The 27,223-nt window shown below is 50.6% G+C and overlaps 1 protein-coding gene across 1 annotated transcript; it reads left to right on the top strand.

Annotated features, from left to right (window-relative positions):
• Window positions 1-560: 560 nt before the first annotated feature.
• On the top strand, window positions 561-27,189 carry CLTCL1 (clathrin heavy chain like 1). The gene is made up of 30 exons (XM_075568518.1): window positions 561-851; window positions 1,433-1,594; window positions 2,588-2,701; window positions 2,889-3,062; window positions 3,659-3,856; window positions 3,950-4,150; window positions 4,609-4,761; window positions 5,046-5,168; window positions 6,069-6,206; window positions 6,582-6,746; window positions 6,925-7,105; window positions 8,397-8,560; window positions 9,867-9,992; window positions 12,235-12,377; window positions 12,918-13,152; window positions 13,288-13,410; window positions 15,394-15,539; window positions 15,656-15,839; window positions 16,951-17,143; window positions 18,834-18,991; window positions 19,408-19,572; window positions 20,012-20,119; window positions 21,067-21,234; window positions 21,992-22,141; window positions 22,808-22,939; window positions 23,565-23,675; window positions 23,856-24,026; window positions 25,049-25,270; window positions 25,789-25,864; window positions 26,377-27,189. Exons 1-30 carry the CDS (start codon window positions 576-578, stop codon window positions 26,514-26,516), a joined length of 4,800 nt encoding a protein of 1,599 aa, XP_075424633.1. The 5' UTR covers window positions 561-575; the 3' UTR covers window positions 26,517-27,189.
• The last annotated feature ends 34 nt before the right edge of the window (window positions 27,190-27,223 follow it).

The following is a 27,223-nucleotide window of genomic DNA, read 5'->3' as shown; positions in this document are numbered from 1 at the left end:
ATCTATTCTCTGCCTGCTGTTAGCTGGCGCCCAGCCACATTCCACCGGCAAATCTCAGCAGAAAGCCCTTTAAGTAAACTTTGGAATGATGGGGGCTCTGGCAGGGGTTCCTGCTCCTGCATCCAGCAGCTTCACGTGACACGACCCGCCACTCGTTTGTATTTAATATATGTTGCATTTTGTTTTGTCACCAGTGGCAACCCTTTACCGTAAAAACTTGCAACAAGTCTTAAAAGCGGTGGCGGCTGATGCAGTAATGAAATAAGCACACCAGCTACAAATGTAAACATTGAGCCAAAGAGCTTACAATCTAAGGGATATGAGACCTAAATACGTTTAGCTGTATTATTGTATGTTTAGGGATGGACAGTGGCATCCAGGCTCCTGAAATTCTTATTTTGCCACTTTCTCTACCAGAGGGACTTGGTAGCGTTTTCCCTGCTCCTCTGCTAGGGGAAGGGGTAAAACGTTGATTCTAAGTAGAGGATTGAAGCTGGGAAAGGAAAGTATGATAATAGAGCGTGAGCTGTGTGATCTGTGATGCTTTTTCTCCTCCCCCCCCCCCCCCCCCTCAAATGCCAGCTGGGAAAACCCTCCAGATCTTCAACATCGAGATGAAGAGCAAGATGAAGGCTCACACCATGTCCGAAGAGGTCATCTTCTGGAAGTGGATATCGGTGAACACGGTGGCCCTGGTGACGGAGACGGCCGTCTTCCACTGGAGCATGGAGGGCGACTCCCAGCCGCAGAAAATGTTCGACCGCCACGCCAGCCTGGCCGGCTGCCAAATCATCAATTACAGGACGGACGAGCAGCAGAAGTGGCTCCTGCTGATCGGGATCTCGGCCCAGGTAAAGTGTTCTGGTTCTCTCCACTATGTACCTTCACGCCTGCATCAGTTCGGCAATAATCATCATCGGCAAGAGATGGTATTTTAGCCGCGTGCCAGCTTCAAAACGTAGGCAAAAACGGCTCCAGATTTCCCAAAACCCAAGAAATCCCAAGCAATTGGATTTCATTTTTTAGCGCGCTGCTTTTGTTGCGTTATTAAACCGGGTGAGATGTAACACGATACATGTGCAGACACACAGCGACCGGTCGTCTGCTAAAAATAATTAATTAAAAGAAACGCGGATGTATTAATCCGTTGGTGATCAATCTTTCAGTCCTATGTCGGACCAGCCGCAGGATACATGTAACTGGATCCAGGGAACATGCTTTCCCACTGACCGTCTCGGTCTTCTCTCTTACCCCCGTTAGATTAAGCCTTTTCAAGGTGGTCTATTCGTCCGTTGTCCCACACATGACCTGTATTTTAATGTGGCTTTTGTTCTCTAAATGGGACTGACCCTTTTTAATAGACTAGTGATAATCCCACCGTAGTCCCCCGTCTCGATCTCCGTTTGACGCTTTCTCCGCTCTGCTTGTTTAGCAAAACCGGGTGGTGGGTGCGATGCAGCTGTACTCCGTGGACAGGAAAGTGTCTCAGCCCATAGAGGGCCACGCCGCAGCGTTCGCCGAATTCAAGATCGAAAGGAACTCGAAATCTTCCACACTCTTCTGCTTCGCTGTGCGAGGGCAGGCGGGCGGCAAGGTAAGGAGCACGGGAACGGGCTGTATACATTTAGTATGCGCGTGGTCCTGTTGTAGCGTCCTCAATATATCTATAGTGATTTCATTGTTGTGCGTGTCGCTTGTAGCACACAGGCTGTGGAATAATGGCTTTTATGGTTTCCTTTTGTGTCTTCATGGTTGGGACCACCTGATGGTCTGAACTTTACGGCATTTGTCTGTCAGCAATGATTATGTTGAGAACATTCCTGCGCAGTTACTGTAGCGTGATTGAGGGGACGGGCATGTTCTGTGGGGCCTCGGCAGTCGCGAGCTTCTTGGAGATGTCACATGGAATGTAGAGGGATTTTGTTTTTTCACGTAGACCTAACCAGTGGTTGAATTGACTTAAAAAGTGCCGTCTGACTTAATGTATTGTATATTTTGACAAAGCTCTCTGTACTGCTTACTACAGAGATTTATACAATGTTTAAGCTCTAAAACTAGAAAGGAAGTCATTCTAAAATATACGTGTAATTTTGACAGGTTCTCTGGGTTGGAAATTAAAAAATGTAATTGTATTCCATAACCTGGGTACCATCATACTTTGAGCACTTGTCCAACTATATGTGCAGTGTTATAGAAAACAGTCTAGACCTAGATAATTAAAATTACAAGAGAAGAGACAGGAGGACCATTTGCAGTGTAAGGCAGGAGATGTATGGTAGGGCCATCTGAGATGTATGGAGCTGGTGGGGACATCTGAGATGTATGGAGCTGGTGGGGACATCTGAGATGTATGGAGCTGGTGGGGACATCTGAGATGTATGGAGCTGGTGGGGCCATTTGAGATGTATGGAGCTGGTGGGGCCATTTGAGATGTATGGAGCTGGTGTGGCCACCTGAGATGTAGGGCCACCTGAGATGTAGGGAGCTGGTTAAGCCACGTGGGATGTATGGACATGGTAGAGCCATATACTGTTGACATCTCTGTGCCAAGCAGCGAGAACAAGTGAGTATGTTTCTCTCTCTCCAGCTGCACATCATAGAGGTAGGCCAGCCAGCCAATGGGAATCAGCCCTTCGCCAAGAAAGCTGTGGACGTTTTCTTTCCACCCGAGGCTCAAACCGACTTCCCTGTGGCCATGCAGGTAACGCCTTCTAATCTATTGTGCACCAGATCGTAGAGGAAAGTGTTCATCACATTGAATTATTTCAGTGTCTCCCCTACCCGTTCTACTGGAAACGCTGCTCCCTGTTTCTACTCCATTTCTGGTGCGGTCAATCACCAGCTGGAACATGTAAAAGTCCCCCCCTCGCTTTTTTCTTCTCGACCAGATTGGCGCCAAGCACGGAGTGATCTACCTGATCACAAAGTACGGCTACATCCACATGTATGACCTGGAGTCGGGCGTCTGCATCTACATGAACCGCATCAGCGCCGACACCATCTTCGTCACCGCTCCGCACGAGCCCACCTCGGGAATCATTGGCGTCAACAAGAAAGGACAGGTAAGGACTCGGCAAGTCGCGTGTGTCCATTCCTCCACTACCGAAACGGGGCCAACATATGGCGGTGCGTTGTTGTGCAGAATATGGCCATTTGTTTCGACGCCCTGTTCCACACTTCCTGTTATGAGTAGGGAAGCAGCAACCCGCCCTTCTTCACTCAAACGTTATCTTTTATTTACCTTTGTGGCGTCGCTTGAAATAGTTTTTTTTTTTTTTTTTTTGTCTCTGGGTTTAACATGGAAGATTCAAAAAGCAAATGAAGAAACAATTCGCTGTTTTGTGGGGGGTCGGGGGGGGATAAAAGTTATTCTTGGGGAACAAGGCTTTGTCAATATATGAAAGTGGCAGTAAATGCATCTTGGAGCTGTTTTTTAAGTCTGAAATAAATATATAATGGACTTTTTTTTTTAAATGGTGTCTTTGTAGCTTTGCTCCCCGAGCAAGGTGCTCTCATAAGACACAATAGGACTACTTTTTAATGGTACGGTGTCCTTGTGAAATGCTCATGCGGCCGGTCCCACTTCTTGTGATATGGGGTCTCTTCCTGTTCTTGGTCCTGGCGCTGCGGCTCAGCTCCCTCTCTCTACATTGTCTAGGTGCTCTCCGTCTGCGTGGAGGAAGACAACATTGTGAACTACGCCACCAACGTGCTGCAGAACCCGGACCTGGGGCTGCGCATGGCCGTCCGCAGCAACCTGGCCGGAGCCGAGGAGCTCTTCGCCCGGAAGTTCAACACCCTGTTTGCCCAAGGGAACTACTCGGAGGCAGCCAAAGTGGCAGCGTCCGCTCCAAAGGTAACCCAACCGCTCAGGGTGGTCACCGGCCTGGTGCTGATCCCAGCAAGGTTCCTCCTGCATTCACCCGGCCGCTTCTCTCTCCCTCCCCAGGGAATCCTGCGCACGGCAGACACCATCCGGAAGTTCCAGACCGTCCCAGCTCAGCCTGGCCAGGCCTCCCCTCTGCTCCAGTATTTTGGCATTCTGCTGGACCAGGGTCAGCTGAACAAGATGGAGTCGCTTGAGCTCTGCAGGCCGGTCCTACAGCAGGGACGCAAGCAGCTCCTGGAGAAGTGGCTGAAGGAAGATAAGGTAACGTAGTGTTAGCGCGGCACAAACCTTTAAGGAGACGGGTACAAAATACATGAGTGCTGAGCTTGCTGGGGTTGTGTACACACCACCACACCACATATATTTGTGTCAAAAGGAGTGCTACTGGGATTGTAACCTCATGTATATAACCGGTCAAAACCCCTCTGTGCTACATCTAATATGACAACTTATATAGTCCTATTTCAGTTGTTTCTTATAAGTGGGGGTCATTTAGTTAAATTCTTTGGCCGAAGCATTTTAAGCTGGCAAACCACGCCAAGGTATCCTCTCTTGCATGTCCCCACACCTGTACCTGCAGAAGCTCTCCTGTCCTTCCATGTCCCCACACCTGTACCTGCAGAAGCTCTCCTGTCCTTCCCTGTTTAGACTGTCTGAAGGCCCTGAGCAGGACCCATGTCCCAGTGCTGGCTTTATTCCACCCTGTTGTTTCTCTGCAGCTGGAGTGCTCCGAGGAGCTGGGAGATCTGGTGAAGGCTGTAGACCCGACCCTCGCTCTGAGTGTTTACCTTCGGGCCAACGTGCCCAACAAAGTGATCCAGTGCTTTGCCGAGACGGGCCAGTTCCAGAAGATTGTGCTCTATGCCAAAAAGGTGAGAGCCGACCAGGCGCCCCCGCCGAATCGGCAGAGGGAGCTCCGAGAGGAGGTGGTAATAATCTGGAACCATTCTCTTGATCTGATCTTGGTTCTCATGTTTCAGTAGCACCCCCTGTTATAATGACCATCTCTCTGAGTGCAAGTGTAACCTCTCCTTTCATTCTATTGACCGTTTTCCTTTACTGGAGATACCAGATACCCTAGTCTCCTCCCCCCTCCCCCCCCCCCCCTGTCCAGGCAGCCGTCCTGTAGTCCAGCTGTGTGATCTTGTCTCCGTAGGTGGGATACACCCCAGACTGGATCCTCCTCCTCCGCAGCGTGATGCGGATCAGCCCAGAGCAGGGTCTGCAGTTCTCTCAGATGTTGGTGCAGGACGAGGAGCCTTTGGCCAACATAAACCAGGTACGCCACCTGCCGCGGCGGCGGCGGAGATAAAGAATCGTTAACAGCGTTAACCATGCCGTGCAAGGAGCAGGCTGCCCAGCATCCTCTTTGTGCAGCATGGAGTTGCTGATCTCTCTGGCAATAAGTTTCTTAATCAGGCTATCAGGCATTCTATGTGTATACTTTCTGATCCTGGCATGTTTGGTTGGCGCTGGGATTACATGAAGGAAAGATCAGGGAGGAGGTTGGGAGCAGTCCGGCTGCATCCTTCGTAACCAATTATACTCCCTCCAATCAATAATGAAGCTGTAATCCCATCTCTTTGTGGCAGTCTCGTATAAACGAGTTATAGAATATCCCTGCTCCCCAATGTAGCTTTCTGAATCAGAGTTGCACATTGTGTCTAATCACACCAGTAATTGGACATTGCCGCATGAAGAATAGAAGCACAGATCCGTGGTTAAAAATAAAATTGTGCTACCTGAAATAAATATTATGAGCAGGAATATCTGACACAAGCCATGTTATGCCATGTTTCTCCTGGACTCACGGAGCTGGTTCTGGTGCCGATTGTTTTTGACCTTGTGATTGGATGTGTTGGCTTCTCAGTCTCTGGTGAGGAGTCGGACCCCCCCCCCCCCCATGTATCTGCGTCAATGTTCCCATTGTGTATATTCAATTGTGACGTGTGTGCGCGCGTCGTTGCCTTTTGTTTGTGTGCAAAAGTGAACTTGGTGCATCAAGAAAAAACACACAGTACAGTGTTGGTGTGTGTCTGTGCGCAGTGTCACATTGTGTGTCTGTGTGCAGTGTGTCTCTTGGTGTCACATTATGTGTCTGTGTGCAGTGTGCGCAGTTTGTGTCTTGGTGTCCTATTGTGTCTCCGTGCAGTGATATCCCCCTCTGTTCTGACCCTAGATTGTTGACGTCTTCATGGAGAACAGCCTGATCCAGCAGTGCACCTCTTTCCTGCTCGATGCCCTAAAGAACAACCGTCCCGCCGAGGGGAACCTGCAGACCCGCCTGCTGGAGATGAACCTGATCCACGCTCCGCAGGTACAGCGCCCCCTGGGGCGGGTGCATGTGTCGGGGTCCTTCGTGCGATTTATTAGTCTCCAGGACCTGCTGCTTAATGTGTCCTCCTTGCAAATGAACACACCCGTTTAAAGATATTAAGTGTGACTTTACTTCTCTACGAGTACATGTCCCAAATTTATTTGGAGCTGGCCCCTCTTGCTTCCCCCTAATGTCCTTAAAACGCTACCATGCTTAAATGGTCTTTTTTGCTCCTAAGAAAATCGTTTCACCTTTTCCCTACAAATGAAGGCGTCCTAACCCCTCTGGTGCCAGAGCCGCGGGTGACAAAAAAAAAATCCCTTTTCAGACTCCCCTGCCCCTAACCCCCAACTCCCGTCTCATTGCCCCTGTCAGGTAGCAGACGCCATCCTGGGGAACCAGATGTTCACTCATTACGACCGGGCCCACATCGCCCAGCTGTGCGAGAAGGCGGGGCTCCTGCAGAGAGCCCTGGAGCACTACACTGACCCGTACGATATCAAGCGGGCCGTGGTACACACTCATCTCCTGAATCCAGAGGTGAGTCATGTTGTGGATCACTAGATCCTTGCCAGTTCCCCGGATTGAATCTCTCCTTTTTCTGCAACTGTTGAAGTGTTGCTGGGATCCCACCGCATCCCGAGCCCAGACTTCCCTGTGTGTGCTGTTCAGTGATTGTGTGGTGTGCTCTCACAACTGCACTTCTTTGTATCCTCAGTGGCTGGTGAATTTCTTTGGCTCTCTGTCGGTGGAGGACTCGGTGGAGTGTCTACGCGCCATGCTCTCCGCCAATATCCGGCAGAACCTGCAGCTTTGCGTTCAGGTGGCATCCAAGTACCACGAGCAGTTGGGCACTCAGAACTTGGTAGAGCTCTTTGAGTCTTTCAAGAGTTATGAAGGTATCTGATTCCTGTCTTACTAATGTTTATATTCAGTGAGGCATTTAGGACCCTGGCTCTGCATGGTCATAGTCAAGAGAGGTACATCTCGCAGTCTGTGTCTCCCACTGCCGAGTATGAATATCAACACAGGATGTGTGCCTCCGCTTATTAGCTTGGTGGCATCTCCAGGATTAATTCCAAAAGTACGGGGTAACAGCATCAGGAGATGAGAAACCAGCCTGCACAGCCAACACAGACACACCGCTTCCTCACATGCAGGTCTCCTCACAGAGATCCAAAGTGCAGGTCTCCTCACAGAGATACAAAGTGCAGGTCTCCTCACAGAGATACAAAGTGCAGGTCTCCTCACAGAGATACAAAGTGCAGGTCTCCTCACAGAGATACAAAGTGCAGGTCTCCTCACAGAGATACAAAGTGCAGGTCTCCTCACAGAGATACAAAGTGCAGGTCTCCTCACAGAGATACAAAGTGCAGGTCTCCTCACAGAGATACAAAGTGCAGGTCTCCTCACAGAGATACAAAGTGCAGGTCTCCTCACAGACACATATATACAGTGCAGGTCTCCTCACAGAGATACAAAGTGCAGGTCTCCTCACAGAGATACAAAGTGCAGGTCTCCTCACAGAGATACAAAGTGCAGGTCTCCTCACAGAGATACAAAGTGCAGGTCTCCTCACAGAGATACAAAGTGCAGGTCTCCTCACAGAGATACACAGTGCAGGTCTCCTCACAGACACAGATACAAAGTGCAGGTCTCCTCACAGAGATACACAGTGCAGGTCTCCTCACAGACACAGATACAAAGTGCAGGTCTCCTCACAGACACAGATACAAAGTGCAGGTCTCCTCACAGACACAGATACACAGTGCAGGTCTCCTCACAGACACAGATACACAGTGCAGGTCTCCTCTAGGACAGAGATACACAGTGCAGGTCTCCTCTAGGACAGAGATACACAGTGCAGGTCTCTCCTCTAGGACAGAGATACACAGTGCAGGTCTCTAGGACAGAGATACACAGTGCAGGTCTCTCCTCTAGGACAGAGATACACAGTGCAGGTCTCTCCTCTAGGACAGAGATACACAGTGCAGGTCTCCTCACGGACACAGAGATACAAAGTGCAGGCCTCCTCACGGACACAGAGATACACAGTGCAGGTCTCCTCACGGACACAGAGATACAAAGTGCGGGTCTCCTCTCGGACACAGAGATACACAAAAAAAACGGCTGCTTGAACTGCAGCTTTAAGTGCTCCTGACCCTGTTGGCAATGTCTGATTCCCTGCAGGGCTCTTCTACTTCCTGGGATCCATCGTCAACTTCAGCCAGGACCCCGATGTGCATTTCAAGTACATCCAGGCCGCCTGCAAGACTGGGCAGATCAAGGAGGTGGAACGTATCTGCAGAGAGAGCAACTGTTACAGCCCTGAGCCAGTCAAGAACTTCCTCAAGGCAAGTTACCTCTGTGCCAGGAATTTTTAGGCCCATAATTACTAAGCAGTCTTCCTCCTCTAGGACAAACCCTACAGCCCCTTGACTTGAATAGGCCGGAAGGTGCCTAATGTCAGAAGACTGATGAATGAATATTGCCCTTATCCCTGTTACATAGCCTGATTAAGCAGTGTGCCTTTCATTGCTTGGGAGAACAAGACTGTGTGTCTGTGGTCATAAGGACTTCTTTCATAGCAGAGAATTAATAGCTGTGTTTGCCGGAGTATTAAGGAAACAACTGGGGGGATCTGATGAACTCCACCCGTAACCTCGTTAGTGAGGACACTGTATGTAGTCATTCAGTCGCATAAACAGCAGTTACCATTTTATTCCGTAGTCTGTTATTTATATTGTTTATTAAAGGACTTTCCTGATCCTCCGCTGTGGCCAAGATCTGTATATTTCTATATTCTGTTATCTTCAGACTAGAATTATGCAGCAATATCCTTACAGATAAACTCTTGGGTCGATTTTTAGCTCTTGCACGCTCTCTTTCTCGCGCGCCCGCTCTCTCTTTCTCTCGCCCGCTCTCTCTTTCTCGCGCGCCCGCTCTCTCTTTCTCGCGCGCCCGCTCTCTCTTTCTCGCGCGCCCGCTCTCTTTCTCGCGCGCCCGCTCTCTTTCTCGCGCGCCCGCTCTCTCTTTCTCGCGCGCCCGCTCTCTCTTTCTCGCGCGCCCGCTCTCTCTTTCTCGCGCGCCCGCTCTCTTTCTCGCGCGCCCGCTCTCTCTTTCTCGCGCGCCCGCTCTCTCTTTCTCGCGCGCCCGCTCTCTTTCTCGCGCGCCCGCTCTCTTTCTCGCGCGCCCGCTCTCTTTCTCGCGCGCCCGCTCTCTTTCTCTCGCGCCCGCTCTCTTTCTCGCGCGCCCGCTCTCTTTCTCGCGCGCCCGCTCTGTCTTTCTCGCGCGCCCGCTCTGTCTTTCTCGCGCGCCCGCTCTGTCTTTCTCGCGCGCCCGCTCTGTCTTTCTCGCGCGCCCCGCTCTGTCTTTCTCGCGCGCCCGCTCTGTCTTTCTCGCGCGCCCGCTCTGTCTTTCTCGCGCGCCCGCTCTGTCTTTCTCGCGCGCCCGCTCTGTCTTTCTCGCGCGCCCGCTCTGTCTTTCTCGCGCGCCCGCACTCACTCTGTCTTTCTCTCGCGCCCGCACTCACTCTGTCTTTCTCTCGCGCCCGCACTCACTCTGTCTTTCTCTCGCGCCCGCACTCACTCTGTCTTTCTCTCGCGCACTCACTCTCTCTTTCTCTCGCGCCCGCACTCACTCTCTCTTTCTCTCGCACAGGAGGCCAAACTCACAGACCAGCTCCCACTGATTATAGTCTGTGACCGTTTTGACTTTGTGCACGACCTGGTCCTGTATCTGTACCGCAACAACCTCCAGAAGTACATTGAGATCTACGTGCAGAAGGTGAGTTGGAGTCCGGGTATCTGACGGCTGCGAGATGCGCTGGGTGGGAACTCATGCTGCTTACAAACGTATCACAAACCCGCCTTCCCATGCCGCCTTCCCATGCCGCCTGCTTAGTCCGCAGGATTCTCAAAAATGCTATAAAATTATTAGGACACAACGCACTTTATGGCCCAATACACCAAACTTGGCTGATTTACCGGAAAATACATCCAGTAGATCTCTACATCCATGTCACGGCAGTGATATGTATAACCCCGTGATATAGAAAGATACATGCGTATCATGAAGACGGAATTACCACTGGTGGACATAAATTAATCCGATCAGGGCACACACTGTGTTCACCTTCTGCCAAGTAGAAGGGTAGGTTCTGTGTATATATATATATATATATATATATATATATATATATAAAGTAGGTTGGAATACATGATTTTTATCAAATGAACATTAAAGATGTCTTCAATGAGTGAAGTTCTCCGTTTCCCATCCTTAGCCTAAACATTGCTGAATTTGGCATTTATTGCACGTAATTTAAAGGCTATTAACAATTTTTTTTTGTGTGTGTGCAAATATTTTTACTAAGTTTGGTAATTGGGGGGAGGGAGGGGGTACAGAACAGGGGGTGGGGGGAGATTGCCATTTACCTTACACAGGTTATACATTTACAGAGCATTAGGGTCTACATCAGGGGTCTCAAACCGAGTCCTCAAGGGCCACCAACTGACCAGGTTTTATGGATATCCCAGCTTCAGCACAAGTGACTGATTGAGCCACCGGTGCTGAAGCAGGGATATCCATAAAAGATGGCCTTTTGGTGGCCCTTCAGGACTCGGTTTGAGATCCCTGGCCTACATGAACATGTCGGGTAACAGTTCTAGTCCACCACACATTTTGTTATCAGCTGATCTATAATTCCCTCTAAAAAAAATAAATAATAATAATAATAATTCCGGGAAATTTTTCAACATTGATCCAAGAATCCCAAATATTCTGGAATGCAGGTACTCCGTGTTTTAGAAAAGCTGAGAGTCTTTCCATCATCATGTCGTCGACTCTCTCTTTTTTTTTTTTTGACCATGCTTTTTGATGGAGTGGCGATTTCTCCAACTTGGTTGGATGTTGACAGTTGGCTGTTGGATGTTGACTGTTGGATGTTGACTGTTGGATGTTGACTGTTGGATGTTGACTGTTGGATGTTGGATGTTGGATGTTGATAGTTGGCTGTTGGATGTTGATAGTTGGCTGTTGGATGTTGATAGTTGGCTGTTGGATGTTGATAGTTGGCTGTTGGATGTTGATAGTTGGCTGTTGGATGTTGATAGTTGGCTGTTGGATGTTGATAGTTGGCTGTTGGATGTTGATAGTTGGCTGTTGGATGTTGATAGTTGGCTGTTGGATGTTGATAGTTGGCTGTTGGATGTTGATAGTTGATAGTTGCCTGTTGGATGTTGATAGTTGATAGTCGGCTGTTGGATGTTGACAGTCGGCTGTTGGATGTTGACAGTTGGCTTTTGGATGTTGACAGTTGGCTTTTGGATGTTGACAGTTGGCTTTTGGATGTTGACAGTTGGCTTTTGGATGTTGACAGTTGGCTGTTGGATGTTGACAGTTGGCTGTTGGATGTTGACAGTTGGCTGTTGGATGTTGATAGTTGATAGTTGGCTGTTGGATGTTGATAGTTGGCTGTTGGATGTTGATAGTTGGCTGTTGGATGTTGATAGTTGATAGTTGGCTGTTGGATGTTGATAGTTGGCTGTTGGATGTTGATAGTTGGCTGTTGGATGTTGATAGTTGGCTGTTGGATGTTGATAGTTGGCTGTTGGATGTTGATAGTTGGCTGTTGGATGTTGATAGTTGGCTGTTGGATGTTGATAGTTGGCTGTTGGATGTTGATAGTTGGCTGTTGGATGTTGATAGTTGGCTGTTGGATGTTGATAGTTGGCTGTTGGATGTTGATAGTTGGCTGTTGGATGTTGGATGTTGATAGTTGGCTGTTGGATGTTGATAGTTGGCTGTTGGATGTTGATAGTTGGCTGTTGGATGTTGATAGTTGGCTGTTGGATGTTGATAGTTGATAGTCGGCTGTTGGATGTTGACAGTCGGCTGTTAGTTGCTGATGGTTGGCGACCATGGTGGATACCATCACTCGGCTCCTTGTTGCCGTTCTTTAGAAGTTGCAAGAAGCACGTGGAGTAAAACGGATCACACACCTTGAAATCGCTTGTCTTGTCCCCAGGTGAATCCCAGCCGTATCCCGGCGGTGGTGGGCGGCCTGCTGGACGTGGACTGCTCCGAGGACGTCATTAAGAACCTCATCATGGTTGTACGCGGTCAGTTCTCCACAGACGAGCTGGTCGCTGAAGTGGAGAAAAGAAACCGGTGAGAAGCCGCAGGGCATAGTCTGAGTGTCCACTCCCCTGTTTTGCTGCAGGAGATAGAGTAGGTTCCAGTGGAGCATTTCTGCTCAAACTCGTGCTAAACAAAATGCCCTCAAACACTAATGCAGGCATCTAATTCTCCTTCCCCTGTCCCCCACCCACTGCATAAGGTAAACCACTGCAACTTTGCATTAAAGTACTCCCAGAAGAGCCTCCAAAAATATATTAAAGACAAATCTCTCCTTTTTCCCCTGGTTGCTGTGACTTGCCCTCTGTCTGAGTGGTGTACAAGTCTGCTTGGTGCTACTCAATGTATATAGAGGGAGTTGCTTATTACAATGCGGTAGTGCTTATCGGGGCATTCACAATGGGAATTTCTGTGAAATAGTGCTCAGATCGGCACAATCATTGTTTAATGTCTGTGTCAGCGGATGAGTGTGCCGGGACACAGACTATCTATGCTTCAGCATCTTCTCTGGATGTCCCTATTTGCCCGGCTCTCATCCTTCCTTCCTTCCTTCCTCCTGTTCCTCACGCTCAGACTAAAGTTACTCCTGCCTTGGCTGGAATCCCGAATCCACGAGGGCTGCGAGGAGCCGGCCACGCACAACGCCCTGGCCAAAATCTACATCGACAGCAACAACAACCCCGAGCGCTTCCTGCGGGAGAACCCCTTCTACGACAGCTGCGTGGTGGGCAAGTACTGCGAGAAGAGAGACCCACACCTGGCCTGTGTGGCCTACGAGAGGGGACAGTGTGACCTGGAGCTCATCAAGGTGGGTGCCATAAACCCACCAACCCTACCTGAGCGGTGCCGAGCCCATTTTTATGTCTAGAAAAGTCTGCAACTTACTGGTTTTTAGTATTGTGCCAATGGGTAATCCCCGCTCTTCTCCCCACCCCCCTGCCAGGTGTGCAACGAGAACTCCCTGTTCAAGAGCGAATCTCGTTACCTGGTGCGCCGGAAAGATCCCGACCTGTGGGCCAACGTCCTGGAGGAAAACAACCCTTTCAGGAGACAGCTTATCGATCAGGTCCGTGGCATACCCGTGATGCGGACGTCTGCATAACCCCTTCAGTGGCATGTTCACTTTCCGTGGCAGGGCGTTAGTTGATGGTGTCGCAGAGCGATACTCTTTTCTATTACCAATAATCAATTGGCAATCTGAATGCCGACACACCCAGTCCACTAAGGGTTTGTATAAGGAACTTAGAAGTCTGTCCAATGTACTGTAAGGTTTCTAAAGGTTCGTCAATAAATAACCATGTAGGGTGTCAGGTTTCAGTTTATTCTGCTTCTCACAAGCGGGGAAACTGCAGGATGAAAGATGTATGAAAACTTACACGCTGGTAATTACCAAGTGGTTTGCATCATATTGGTCATTCATTTAGGCCACACGCCCTAATCAACATAATTTCAATAGTCCACTAGAGTTTTTGCTTGTTCTCCCCCAATATTAAACTAGTTTTTCCCTAGTAATGATAATGACTGTCTCCTCATTGTTTGGTTCAGCCAACATAGATTGCCAATCCTGACCTCGCTTACATCGCTGCCACCACTAAAGAGATATCCAGATGTACTTACAGGGTCTTTGGTCTCTGTTTACTAAGAAAACTATGTAATTGGCCCACAAAAATATCTCGTTGCAAAATGTGTCCCAAAATGTAATTACTCTCTCCAAAACGTGCAAAGTTAAATTAGAACCCAAAGACAATACATATTCAATTTTATATTTAGTATCCCAAAATAGTAATAAACCCACCTACTGGGTGTGTCCGTAACCCCCTCTCTTCATCAAACTCTTTGTAACCGTTTTGGGGGGGGAAAAGAACTGTCTGAATATATAGAATGGGCCATATCTTTATCCCCGTTGCTCCAAGAATAACGTGACACACATAGATATATGTTCGGGTGAGCTTGCTGCATGTAAAGAGGCTATTTTTGACCTGCTTACTGTTACGTTTGAGCGACAAATGGATATCTGACCTTTACTTTCTAACAACCGTGGATTGTTTTAATATCATTCAATTCATATGGTCGCAAGTGTTACAAAGATCCATCTAATTCTCGTCAATCATTGTTAGATCCCTGATATATTTATATTTGGTAAATCTACACCTTTATGGAATACCTTCTTGGCCACACCCTATGGTATTTTCAGACGCCTTTTTTTTTTTTTTAAGATGCATAAAGTTTTATTTCTGCTGTCCGAGAAGAATTGTGACACCTGATTTCCCAAATAGGCTTTGACCCCAGATAACCTCACTTCTGGACAAACATATACAATTTATTAGGCATGGTCAGTGGCTTGACCTGCAATAAAAAAAAATCTATGTATTTTTACTCTATAACTGGTAACTCAAAATTAAAGCTGCAGTTTAAGCTGCCGTTTTTTTTTTTTTTTTAATATAATTTTTTTTCCCATTCAATATGTGCATCAATATAATCTTCACACTGACAAGTAGCTAAGCTGCAGCTCGATTTGTTCTCCTGTAATCGATTGCTTGCTCCGGGTTATTTAATTCAGATCTTGCACAGCATTGTGGGCAATGTAGTCCAGCAATATTATGTGACCGGGCAGTTACTAGATACAATTGGTGCACTGCTAGAGAGAGGGCGGGGCTCAAGAGCCAGAGCCTTTCAGAAGGGGGAAGGGGCTGTCACTTTGGAAATGCTTCCTACATTAGAAACATTAAAAAATGTCTTTAAAATATTTTTTATATTTAATTTAAATGCTACAAGTATTTTCTCATAGTACAGAACTTTTTTTATTTAAAAAAAAAAGCACATGTAGGATATTGCTTGAACTGCTGCTTTAACCTTTGGTGTGCCAGATTTATTAAGATACTGAATATCTTCTGACATTATCATTACACATGGCAGGGTCCGAGGGCAATGGAGCACATCGGTGAAGGGCCCCATTCATGGAGTCTCTTTGGAACACATGATTCATGGAGTTCCGTTGAGGTTCAGTGGAAGGTGGAGACCCTCACCGTTCCCCCGTCTCTATCCTTAGGTGGTGCAGACAGCCCTGTCGGAGACTCAGGACCCAGAGGAAGTGTCTGTGACGGTGAAAGCCTTCATGACGGCCGATCTCCCCAATGAGCTGATCGAGCTTCTGGAGAAGATAGTGCTGGACAACTCCGTGTTCAGTGAGCACAGGTGAGACGGGCAGTGAAGGGATCACTAGAGAGCAAGACGGGTCTCGTCTGTGGGGGAGTTTGGTGCACGATGGGAGCAGATATTTTCAGTGCTCACAATGTGCTGTTTATCCCCAGAAACCTGCAGAACCTCCTGATCCTGACGGCCATTAAAGCCGACCGCACGCGGGTGATGGAATACATCAACCGTCTGGATAACTACGACGCCCCCGACATCGCTAACATCGCGATCAGCAACCAGCTCTTCGAGGAGGCCTTTGCCATCTTTAGGAAGTTTGACGTCAACACGTCTGCCATCCAGGTGAGCGCGCGGCGCACACTGATCTAAGGTCCACTCCGGGCTATTCCACATGCGCCTAATCTGCTGTGCTAGTGATCTGCACAGTTACACACTGCACTGCTGTGATGAGGGGTGTGAGACACAGCTGGTGAGTGGCACAGCTGATATGTCTGTAAGGAGCTTACAGACTTGCAAGTAACTGGCATCCAGGCAGTGGCGTGACTGGTAGAACGGCCATTGTGGTGGTGGGTCTGGACATATGAATAGACATGTAGTATGTAGAAATACACATCCTCTATTTTCATGTGTGATGTCATGCCGAGTTGGCAGGAGGGGGGAGTTACACTTTGACGTGTTTTCTGGCGTTTGAGAGTATTTAGGCACCATATCGATAGTATATTAAGTCCTGAAGAAGATACAAAAAGAGGGTATAGATGACACACCACTGTTTGAAAAGGTTAACTCAGTATTTACTTTTGGTGCTCACCTTCCGTTGATCCCGGCATCCCAAAGCTGGATCCTGAATAATTGCAATGCAAAAGAATAGAAGGAGCGCACAAAAGATTTGGTAGTGTCAAAAGACTTCCAAGTGTATTAATTCATCATAGCGTAACAAGGTAACGTGTTTGGTCTGAGGAAGGGACTTTTGTCCAGAAACGTTACCTTGTTACGCTCTGAATTAATACACGTGGAAGTCTTTTGACACTACCAAATCTTTTGTTTGCTCCTTCTATTCTTTTGCATTAAGTCCTGATGAAGGACATCCACAATAATAGGTGAATAAGTGTCTTCTTTTTTCGAGGCTGGCTTGCCAGTAAGCTTGATATACACCCCCATATGAGTAGATCCCCACATTATCTAGGATAAGCAAAGGGGAAGATAACAGATCACTACTCACATCACATCAATGGTTTAAAAAGAAATGCGGACAAGTGCGTATTCCATAAAAAAATATTTATTGGTCATATGAAAAAAGAATAGCGACGGTGTCGCTCCACCAACGCGTTTCACGCCAAGGCGTTTTCTCAAGGTTACATTTATCTACCCTGATCTGAGGATCCCGGCGACTCGCTCCCCTTCCATATGGGTCAGCTCTTGCTATTCACCTTTTCTTGCGGTGCTTCTCCTGCAGGTCCTGATTGAGCACATCGGGAATCTGGACCGCGCCTACGAGTTTGCAGAGAGGTGCAATGAGCCGGCCGTATGGAGCCAGCTGGGCCGGGCACAGCTGCAGAAGGACCTGGTGAAGGAAGCCATCGATTCCTACATCAAAGCCGATGACCCCTCCTCTTACATGGAAGTGGTGCAGGCAGCCAGCAAGAACAGTGCGTGTGTTTTGCAGTCTCTGCTGCTCACTTTGGCATGCACACACTCAATGTTAACTCACACTTGGTGATCCCATTGTGCTCTTTGTAGTCTTCTCTGCAAAAGTTATTTGGGATTTACTCACTCTTGAGCACGTTGTGAACTTGCCTTCATCTCCCTCCGCTTACTCCCTGCACCTCAAAAACTTACCTCACCCTCTGCTCTCCCTCCGTCTACTCCCTGCACCTCACACACTTACCTCACCCTCTGCTCTCCCTCCGCCTACTCCCTGCACCTCACACACTTACCTCACCCTCTGCTCTCCCTGCACCTCAAAAACTTACCTTGCCCTCTGCTCTCCCTCCGCCTACTCCCTGCACCTCACACACTTACCTCACCCTCTGCTCTCCCTCCGCTACTCCCTGCACCTCACACACTTACCTCACCCTCTGCTCTCCCTGCACCTCAAAAACTTACCTTGCCCTCTGCTCTCCCTCCGCCTACTCCCTGCACCTCACACACTTACCTCACCCTCTGCTCTCCCTCCGCCTACTCCCTGCACCTCACACACTTACCTCACCCTCTGCTCTCCCTCCGCCTTCTCCCTGCACCTCACACACTTACCTCACCCTCTGCTCTCCCTCCGCCTACTCCCTGCACCTCACACACTTACCTCTCCCACTGGCCTCTCCCTCTGCTCTCCCTGCACCTCACACACTTACCTCACCCTCTGCTCTCTCTCTATTATATACTCACTCTGCTCTTCCTCCTATATACTCACGCTCTGCTCTCCCCTCCTATCTACTCGCTCACGCTCTGCTCTCTCCCCTCCTATATACTCGCTCACGCTCTGCTCTCCCCTCCTATCTCCTCGCTCACACACCTCTGCTCTCTCCCCTCCTATCTCCTCGCTCACACACCTCTGCTCTCTCCCCTCCTATCTCCTCGCTCACACACCTCTGCTCTCTCCCCTCCTATCTCCTCGCTCACACACCTCTGCTCTCTCCCCTCCTATCTCCTCGCTCGCACACCTCTGCTCTCTCCCCTCCTATCTCCTCACTCGCATACCTCTGCTCTCTCCCCTCCTATCTCCTCGCTTGCACACCTCTGCTCTCTCCCCTCCTATCTCCTCGCTCGCACACCTCTGCTCTCTCCCCTCCTATCTCCTCGCTCGCACACCTCTGCTCTCTCCCCTCCTATCTCCTCGCTCGCATACCTCTGCTCTCTCCCCTCCTATCTCCTCGCTCGCATACCTCTGCTCTCTCCCCTCCTATATACTCGCTCACGCTCTGCTCTCTCCCCTCCTATATACTCGCTCACGCTCTGCTCTCTCCCCTCCTATCTACTCGCTCACACACCTCTGCTCTCTCCCCTCCTATCTCCTCGCTCACACACCTCTGCTCTCTCCCCTCCTAGCTCCTCGCTCACACACCTCTGCTCTCTCCCCTCCTATCTCCTCGCTCACACACCTCTGGTCTCTCCCCTCCTATCCCCTCGCTCACACACCTCTGCTCTCTCCCCTCCTATCTCCTCGCTCACACACCTCTGCTCTCTCCCCTCCTATCTCCTCGCTCACACACCTCTGCTCTCTCCCCTCCTATCTCCTCGCTCACACACCTCTGCTCTCTCCCTCCTATATACTTGCTCACACACCTCTGCTCTCCCCTCCTATCTCCTCGCTCACACACATGCTTTGTGCTTGTGTTACAGGTAACTGGGAGGACCTGGTAAAGTTCCTGCAGATGGCCCGGAAGAAAGCCAGAGAATCCTATGTGGAAACGGAGCTCATCTTCGCGTTGGCAAAAACCAACCGCCTGTCTGAGCTGGAGGAGTTTGTCAGCGGCCCGAACAATGCTCACATCCAGCAGGTACCGCAGCGTCCCCCTGCACCTGGGAGGTGGCTGCACTTCCTGCTACCAGCACCGCTGGAGAACTCAAACAAACCAATATTTAAAGGGCCAGCTCCTCATATCCATGTAAAAAAATTTATTTAAAGAAATGATTTCTTTTCTCAGTTTGGCACTTTATGAAACTGTTTCAGTGCAGGGAAAATGGGTGTTAGACCTCTTCCCCCCTCCCTGGCTTTTTCATATTGTGTTTATGCACCTACAGAGACAGCCATTTAACCCCCATTACCCACAATGAATATTCAAAGCGCAGATTGATACGCGACTTGCTGATGATCACAAGGAGCTGGCACAGTTTGCCCCATGTTAGCCCCCCAGCCCACTCTTCCTCCCATGTCCCCCGAGGGTTGTACTCATGCTCCCCTCTGTGCCCGCAGGTTGGCGATCGCTGTTACGAGGAGGGCATGTACGACGCTGCCAAGCTGCTTTACAACAACGTGTCCAATTTTGCCCGCTTGGCGTCCACACTGGTACATCTGGGCGAGTACCAGGCTGCTGTGGACAGTGCACGAAAGGCCAACAGCACCCGCACCTGGAAGGAGGTGAGACCACGCTGTGCCAGCCTCCGAGCCTCGGCGGGGGGCCTGCGCGGTGCAGATTGTAGAAATAAACTACTTGTTTAGCACTTTCTCCTTTTTGGGGTGTCCGCTCTTCTCACAGACTGTGAGGGGGTGTCAGCTGCTTGTTCAGTTAGCTCAGTTACTGCTTTGTGTGGGATACTGTGCAGGAAACAAACCCCCACTCTGATTTTAGGGTGACACTCTGTCAGAGACTTTGATTGCTGTAGCTCCAGCAAGAGGAACATGCTTATTGCCAGACCTGAGTCTGATTGACCTTGGCACTACATCTTCATCCCTAAAACATCTATTTTCTAACCTCGGCAAGGGGGCGTGAATGCATAAATTCAGCCGTCTCTATCCCCATGGAGTTGTTCTGTGTCCCTGCTCTGTATTTATACTTCTCTCCCCCCCCCCCCCCCAGGTGTGTTTCGCCTGTGTGGATGGCACAGAGTTTCGCCTGGCTCAGATCTGCGGCCTCCATATTGTAATTCACGCAGACGAACTCGAAGAGCTGATTAGCTATTACCAGGTGAGTCCGGACGCTGAGGTGAGCTTGACCCGGGGGTGGACAGGCTGACCCACCAACCCCTTGCTGAACAATCCCTCGGGACCTGGACATGTTGCGTGAATGTGTTTATACAATGGCCAGGCTCCTACCTGGACTCTTTCTTCTAGACCACTGGTGGGCTTCACCTGTGGCCCTCCAACTGCTGGCTGCTCCAGCAGCCCACTGTCTCTTGTGTAGATCGTAGCTTCTCCCCACCGTCAGCCACTTAGTGACCGTGCGCTGATACACTGCTCCTCTCCTGTGCTAATCACTGGTTGCCAGGGTACGAGGAGGAGCAGGACAGGATTCATCGGCGTACAATAGGCAGCTAAGCAGAGGGTGGAGGATCTCCTACCCGCGGCTGCAATGTCCCTTCTGCCTGTGCACCATATATACACAGAATATGGGGTAATGTGCGGCCCTTTAAGTATATCCTGTTGCCCACGACTGTTCTAGACTGAATTACTCCGGTGTAATTGTTGGAGACGTGGGCACTTGGTGACTCCAGACTAAATTATCATCATTTTATTTCGTATAGCGTGTTTCTCTCAACGGGACACAGCGCGTCACAATTACGGTGTAGCGCGCGGAACGCAGCATGTACGAACGTTATAGACACAGTCCCTGCCCCGCAGGGCTTACAATCTGTTTCTGGTGCCGCAGGCACAGGAAGATGGTGAGTTGCCCAAGGTCCCAAGGAGGCGAGACCGGGGTTTGAAGCAGGTTCCCCGGATTTTGAAGCTCTGCGTTTAGAGTCGGCGTCTCCATGTCACTCGTTTGTTACTTGTTGTAAATCCGAATTGAAGTGTGTGCACATTATTCTTACTCTTGCGGTGCATTTTGGGATGGTGACCAGGTACCCTTATAGAACGAATCCAAGGTGAGCGGAGCGTCCCTTTCTTTACCGGCCCCCCTCTCTGCCTCTCTAGGACCGCGGCTATTTCGAGGAGCTCATCGCCCTGCTGGAGGCGGCTCTCGGTTTGGAGCGTGCTCACATGGGCATGTTCACCGAGCTCGCCATCCTGTACTCCAAATTCAAACCGCAGAAGATGCGCGAGCACCTGGAGCTCTTCTGGTCCCGCGTCAATATCCCGAAGGTGAGTAAGGGCGGGCGCGTCTGCAAGCGAGCGAGGGGGCGCGTCTGCAAGCGAGCGAGGGGGCGCGTCTGCAAGCGATGACACGCAAGGGTGGGTGCTTGCAAGCGAGCGTAGGTGTGTTTCTGCGGGTGTACGTGCCTGCAAGCCCACGTTTGTGTGTGTTATACACTGTGTATGAAGTGCAGGGAGATGCATACGATTTTGAGACGACCTCCCCCAGTTCTTGTTCTGTATTGAATACAAACACAGCCGCGGGGAAGCTTCTCCTGCTGGTTGCAGTCGGAGCGCTGTAACTGGGACCGTTCTAGTGAAATGTTTCCTGTATTGAGGAATTTCCCACCAGAGATCCCCCATGGTGTTAGTTCCACCTTCTGCGGAGAAGGAGATCCAGCGCTCTACGGGTTTGCTGAATAGAAAACAGGCCTGTCACTTGATAAAGACCTTTAGGGTCGAAACGTTGTGTGGCACAATACATGTTTCTATTCGGCAAACCCGCAGTGCGTTGGGTCTCCTTTCCAGCAGTTCAGATTCGGATTACCAGGACAGGTACCCCTTGAACCAGCGGCACCGGTAATATTGAATGTATTATTTAATTGTGGTGTGCAGCATATCACTTCTGTTTAGTTAGTTCTACCTTCATCACGAGGGATGCCTCTGCCTGTTAGAGGTGGTTGGCAGGCGGGGTGCAGGACTAGCGGTGAAGGGGTTACATGCAGTTGGGATCAGACCTGTTAACCCCTCACTCCCCTCTCCCCAGGTGCTGCGCGCCGCTGAGCAGGCGCACCTGTGGGGCGAGCTGGTCTTCCTGTACGATAAATACGAGGAGTACGATAACGCCATCATCACCATGATGAGTCATCCAACCAACGCCTGGAAGGAGGGGCAGTTTAAAGACATTGTCACCAAGGTAAGGTGGGGGGCTGTGCCGGAGCGGCGCTACGACTCGCCAACGCAGCGCTTCTACACGTGGGGAAAGCCCCGGGGGTCTCCTCTGTTCCCAAGCCACGTGTGTGTCTCCTCTGTTCCCAAGCCACGTTTGTGTGTGTGTGTGTCTCCTCTGTTCCCAAGCCACGTGTATGTGTGTGTGTGTGTGTGTGTGTGTCTCCTCTGTTCCCAAGCCACGTGTGTGTGTGTGTGTCTCCTCTGTTCCCAAGCCACGTGTGTGTGTGTGTGTGTGTCTCCTCTGTTCCCAAGCCACGTGTGTGTGTGTGTCTCCTCTGTTCGCAAGCCACATGTGTGTGTGTGTGTGTGTGTGTGTGTGTCTCCTCTGTTCCCAAGCCACCAGGGTGTTTCTGTTTGTGTGTGTATGTTTGTTTGTGTGTGTGTCCTCTGTGGGGGGGGTCTCCTCTGTTCCCAAGCTGCTTGGGGGGGGGGGGGTGTTGGTCTCCTCTGTTCCCAAGCTGCTTGGGGGGGGGGGGGGGGTGTTGGTCTCCTCTGTTCCCAAGGTGCTGGGTGGGGTGGGGGGTGGCCTCTTCTGTTCCCAAGCTGCCGGGGGGGGGGGTCTCCAAATGGGGGGGGGGGTCTCCATGGTCCCGACGCGCTGAGGCTCACACATGAATCTGTCCCCACACAGGTGGCCAATGTCGAGCTGTATTATAAAGCCCTGCAGTTCTACTTGGAGTACAAACCTCTGTTAATCAACGACCTCCTGATGGTCTTATCTCCCCGCCTGGACCACACGCGGACTGTCAGCTTCTTCTCCAAGGTGAGTGACCTGCTCCTAGACACTGCCGGCACCGAGACCCGCCGGCTACCTGCTTATTTCCTTAAACTGCCTCACCCCACGTTTAATCTCTGCCCTTATTCCACGTCCATGGTCCCATGTGTGCCTTTCCCAAGCATATTTAATTCCCTTAAATGTATTCGCCCGCATTACCTCTGCTGGGCGGCGCTTCCATTCATCCACTACCTTGTCGATGGGGGAAAAAACCCACTTTAACCCCCCACCCTCAGAACATGTCCTTCCTCTTGGGATGGATCCACCCTGCACGGTGTTACCGTCCGTGAGATGAAAGGTTATGTTCCTCTTATCCTCCTAGATCAGGTGTTCTCCGCTCCTGTCCTCAAGGGCCACCAACAGGTCAGGTTTTCTGGGTGTCCCTGCTTCAGCACAGGTGGTCTTCGACTGAGCCACCTGTGCTGAAGCAGGGATATGCTGAAAATCTGACCTGGAGGTGCCCCTTGAGGACTGGAGTTGGCCACGCCTGGCACCATCACACTGCGCTTTTCAGACCGGTCTTCTGAAGGTTTAGTTCACGTGCAGTCTCCCTGCCCCCTCCCCCTGCACATACCTGGGTAACACTCACATAACACCCCCCATCGCTCCCCAGGTGAACCAGCTGCCCCTGGTGAAGCCGTACCTGCGCTCTGTACAAAACCACAACAACAAGGCTGTGAACGAGGCCCTGAACAACCTGCTGACCGAGGAGGAGGATTACCAGGTAAATCCCGTCCTGATTAACTTGGCCATCACCCCTTTCCATCGTTTTGTTTAATGTTAGCTGCCGGATTGGCAGAGCCGTGCGTTGCACCCCGGTGCTGCACGGGAAGGAGCTCTGTGCCAGGGAAAAGGCCAGTACGCAAACCATGCGAGCGTCGCTAACGGTCTCCCCCGTCTGCAGGGTTTGCGGGCTTCCATCGACGCGTACGACAACTTCGATAACATCAGCCTGGCGCAGCGGCTGGAGAGACACGAGCTGATCGAGTTCCGCAGGATTGCCGCGTACTTGTACAAGGGCAACAACCGCTGGAAGCAGAGCGTGGAGCTGTGCAAGAAGGACCGGCTCTACAAGGTGAGGAGCGCAGAAACGCTTCCATTATCATGTAGCGTGCGGGGGTTTACGGGGGAAACCGATTAACAGAGACGCCTGTAATGTTCCATCAGTCGTGCAGTCCCTACACACACAGCACTTGTGTAACTGTTGTGCGTTCTCATTAGAAACCCTACCGCGCGTATAATAAGGCAGCAGGAATGACTTACTATAGGGGGGAGGGAGTTGGTTACTGCCTCTGCACTTTAATCCCGGCTGTGCTGAAAAGCTGTGTAATGCGGCAGGAATACGCTTTATAGGGTTTTTTGTTCAAATTGATTGGAAGCAAGGTTACAGCACCGGTGGCCCACGCAGTGTATACACACGCACATTGGCGTCCAGTGTTTATTTTCGGCCTGTGCGCGCCGTCTCCTGCACTACGGACGCAGCCTAACACGGCAGGCACACGTTTATAGGGGGCCCTGTTAGAATAGATAAGAAAAAAGAGTGACACTGGGCTCATTTGCGTGTCATTACCCAGAATCCTTTGCTGCAGTGGAAGCACTGTATGCTAAGAGATAATGGGGAAGGGCAGGGTGGCAGACCTGTCTGAGACATGCTCGTGCTCACAACGTGGGATTATTTGCTGTACTAAACGGTGGAGGGGTTTTTATTTATTTTTTTTCCCACACCCCACCATAACTTATTTGAATGTGTGGTCAATGTCCCTGAAGATCTGCAATTTGTATCCTGCATCGACGGCGTGCTGAAGCATAAACGGAAGGGGCCGCTGTAGAAACCCTACGCAGGCTTGTTAAAGTTCACACTGAAACATTTGCTGTAGAAGAGCAGAATCTCTGGTGTTTCCTGTCACTGTGAGTCCCATGACCCAGAGACGCCCGCCTGCTCCGTTCTTGATCAGACACGGCTATCTCTCTCTCTGTTCCCCTGTTGCCATAAGCTGCTGGGCCTGCGTCCTGTCATATGCGGATGCTCTCACAGCTGGATGTTACAGTGGGCGTGCCGTGGCACGATGGTGATGGCGCGGTGTTGTCCCCCTGCAGGATGCCATGCTGTATGCCGCGGAGTCCAAGGACACGGAGCTGGCAGAGATGCTGTTGCAGTGGTTCCTGGAGGAGGCGAAGCACGAGTGCTTTGCTGCCTCTCTCTTCACCTGCTACGACCTTCTGCACCCGGACACCGTGCTGGAGCTGGCCTGGAGGCACAACATCATGGACTTCGCAATGCCTTACTTCATCCAGGTCACGCGGGAGTACCTGAGCAAGGTAAGGGGGTGGGGAGGCGTTACGTGGCCAGTGGACTCGCTGTGGATCGATGCTCGCAGTGGGATGGTGCGGGTTTAGAAGCTGCCAGACTGGGGCGTTGTAACGTCTCGGCCAGATTCCTGACCTGCCCACGGCGTGTGTGATGGTACTGTCTGCTCGTTACAGGGACCAGGGCCTGTCCTCTTCAAACAGGTCCGTGTTGGTGGGACTCCCGGCACTCCCAAATGTATTCTTCATCCAAAAAGGTTCATTATTCTGCATCGCAAAGACCAACATTCCAGCCTCAAAGGGCCTTCTTCAGGGCTAGGTCCTTTGAAACCGAAACGTTGGTCTTGTGCTATGAAGAATAATTACATTTTTGGATCAAGAATACATTTGTGGGTGCCGTAACTTTTTACCAACCTGTGACCCTTGTGTTTTCTGGTCTTCTCTGGACACACCCGGTGGCCTCTCTACTATTTAATGCATTGATGAGGTGGTTGCTGTGCCGCGCCTTATGTTGTCTACTCGTCACACAGGTGGACAAACTGCATGCGTCCGAGAGCCTGAGGAAAGAGGAGGAGCAGGTCGCAGAGCCAACTCCCATAGTGTTCGGTGGGTATCCGAGAGGACCTGCCCCCTTTCACACTGCCTACCCCCATCTATAGATAAGAGGGCACGCATAACCAGGGCGCTGGAGCAGCAAACTCCACCGTCCACGCTGGTTTGTTAGAGCTGGTAATGTCACCCACTTAACGCTGTTGCTGGCAGACGACCCTGCAGCACATTGCAGGTAAAGCGGTAACCTCCGTACAGAAGCGGTCTTTGCTCCATTTTGTGTCGGAGCCCTGCTTTACCGTGCAACTAAACATAGACCTTTTTAGTCGCCTCCAAAACTTTAAGATAGGGGTCTCAAACTCCGTCCTCAAGGGCCACCAACAGGCCAGCTTTTATGGATATCCCTGCTTCAGCACAGGTGGCTCAGTCTTGGACTTCGATATCTATGTCTCGGATATCCATAAAAGGTGGCCCTTGATGACGGAGTTTAAGACCCCTGCTTTAAGAGGTTGTGTGTCTGAATCCTCGTGGCGTGTTGGCGTGGCTCACCCCGTGTCTTCTCTTTGCAGGCCAGCAGCTGATGCTCACAGCGGGCCCCAGCGGAGTCGTCCCAGCTCAGCCCAACTTCCCCTACGGATACACAGCCCCTCCTAACTTCGCCCAGCCGCCCCCACCACCCGTCCCTCCCGCCTACGGCTTTAACATGTAACCTCCACCCCAACCGTCTCCCCCCCTCTCGCTCAAAATATACCGGGCGCGGCTGGTTTCACTCTCCGGCTCCCGTGAGCTGACTGCAGTTTATCTGGGCACCGTTATTTATTACATGCGCTGTTACAGACTTTTACCTGGGAAGGCCGCTTTTCAGCCACTCCACTCACTACCATTATATGTTAAATGTGAGGGGTTGTTTTTGTACGGGTGGGAATGACCGCTGTTAGCACTGATCCCAGGAGTATACCATGTGCCGGCAGTAACCCGCTTCCCGTGACCTACGGCAGCTCCATCTACATGCACACGCCTCATTGACCTACCCTATGTGGCAAACATGGAACCCTCCTGCTGGCAATGAACCCTCCCCACCCCCCCCTGCCCCCTCCTCGGAGCCCAGGCTGGGCAGTGACTTGCTCACGGTAACGCTACACCCGAGGCCTCTTTCCGCGGGTGGGTGGCGAGGGCGAGATCGGATCAGTGTTAGGCTCAATCAGATGAAGGATCAAGGAAGGGAGAACCAATATATGGCTGTGGAGAAATTAAACCTGATCTAATTATAGGCGAGGGATCTGTGGTGCCTTAAGGCGTGGCACCATTTAGTAAACATAGCCCTATATGTGTAACAGGTGCATGTAAACTAAGTCATTAAAAAAGAGGTTGACCCATTCGGACCCGCTTACGTTGCCTCTTTATCCTGCCAAAATA

Source organism: Ascaphus truei, chromosome 13, assembly GCF_040206685.1.
Source record: "Ascaphus truei isolate aAscTru1 chromosome 13, aAscTru1.hap1, whole genome shotgun sequence".
Taxonomy (NCBI): domain Eukaryota; kingdom Metazoa; phylum Chordata; class Amphibia; order Anura; family Ascaphidae; genus Ascaphus; species Ascaphus truei.
This window is presented reverse-complemented; position numbering and strand designations above follow the sequence as displayed.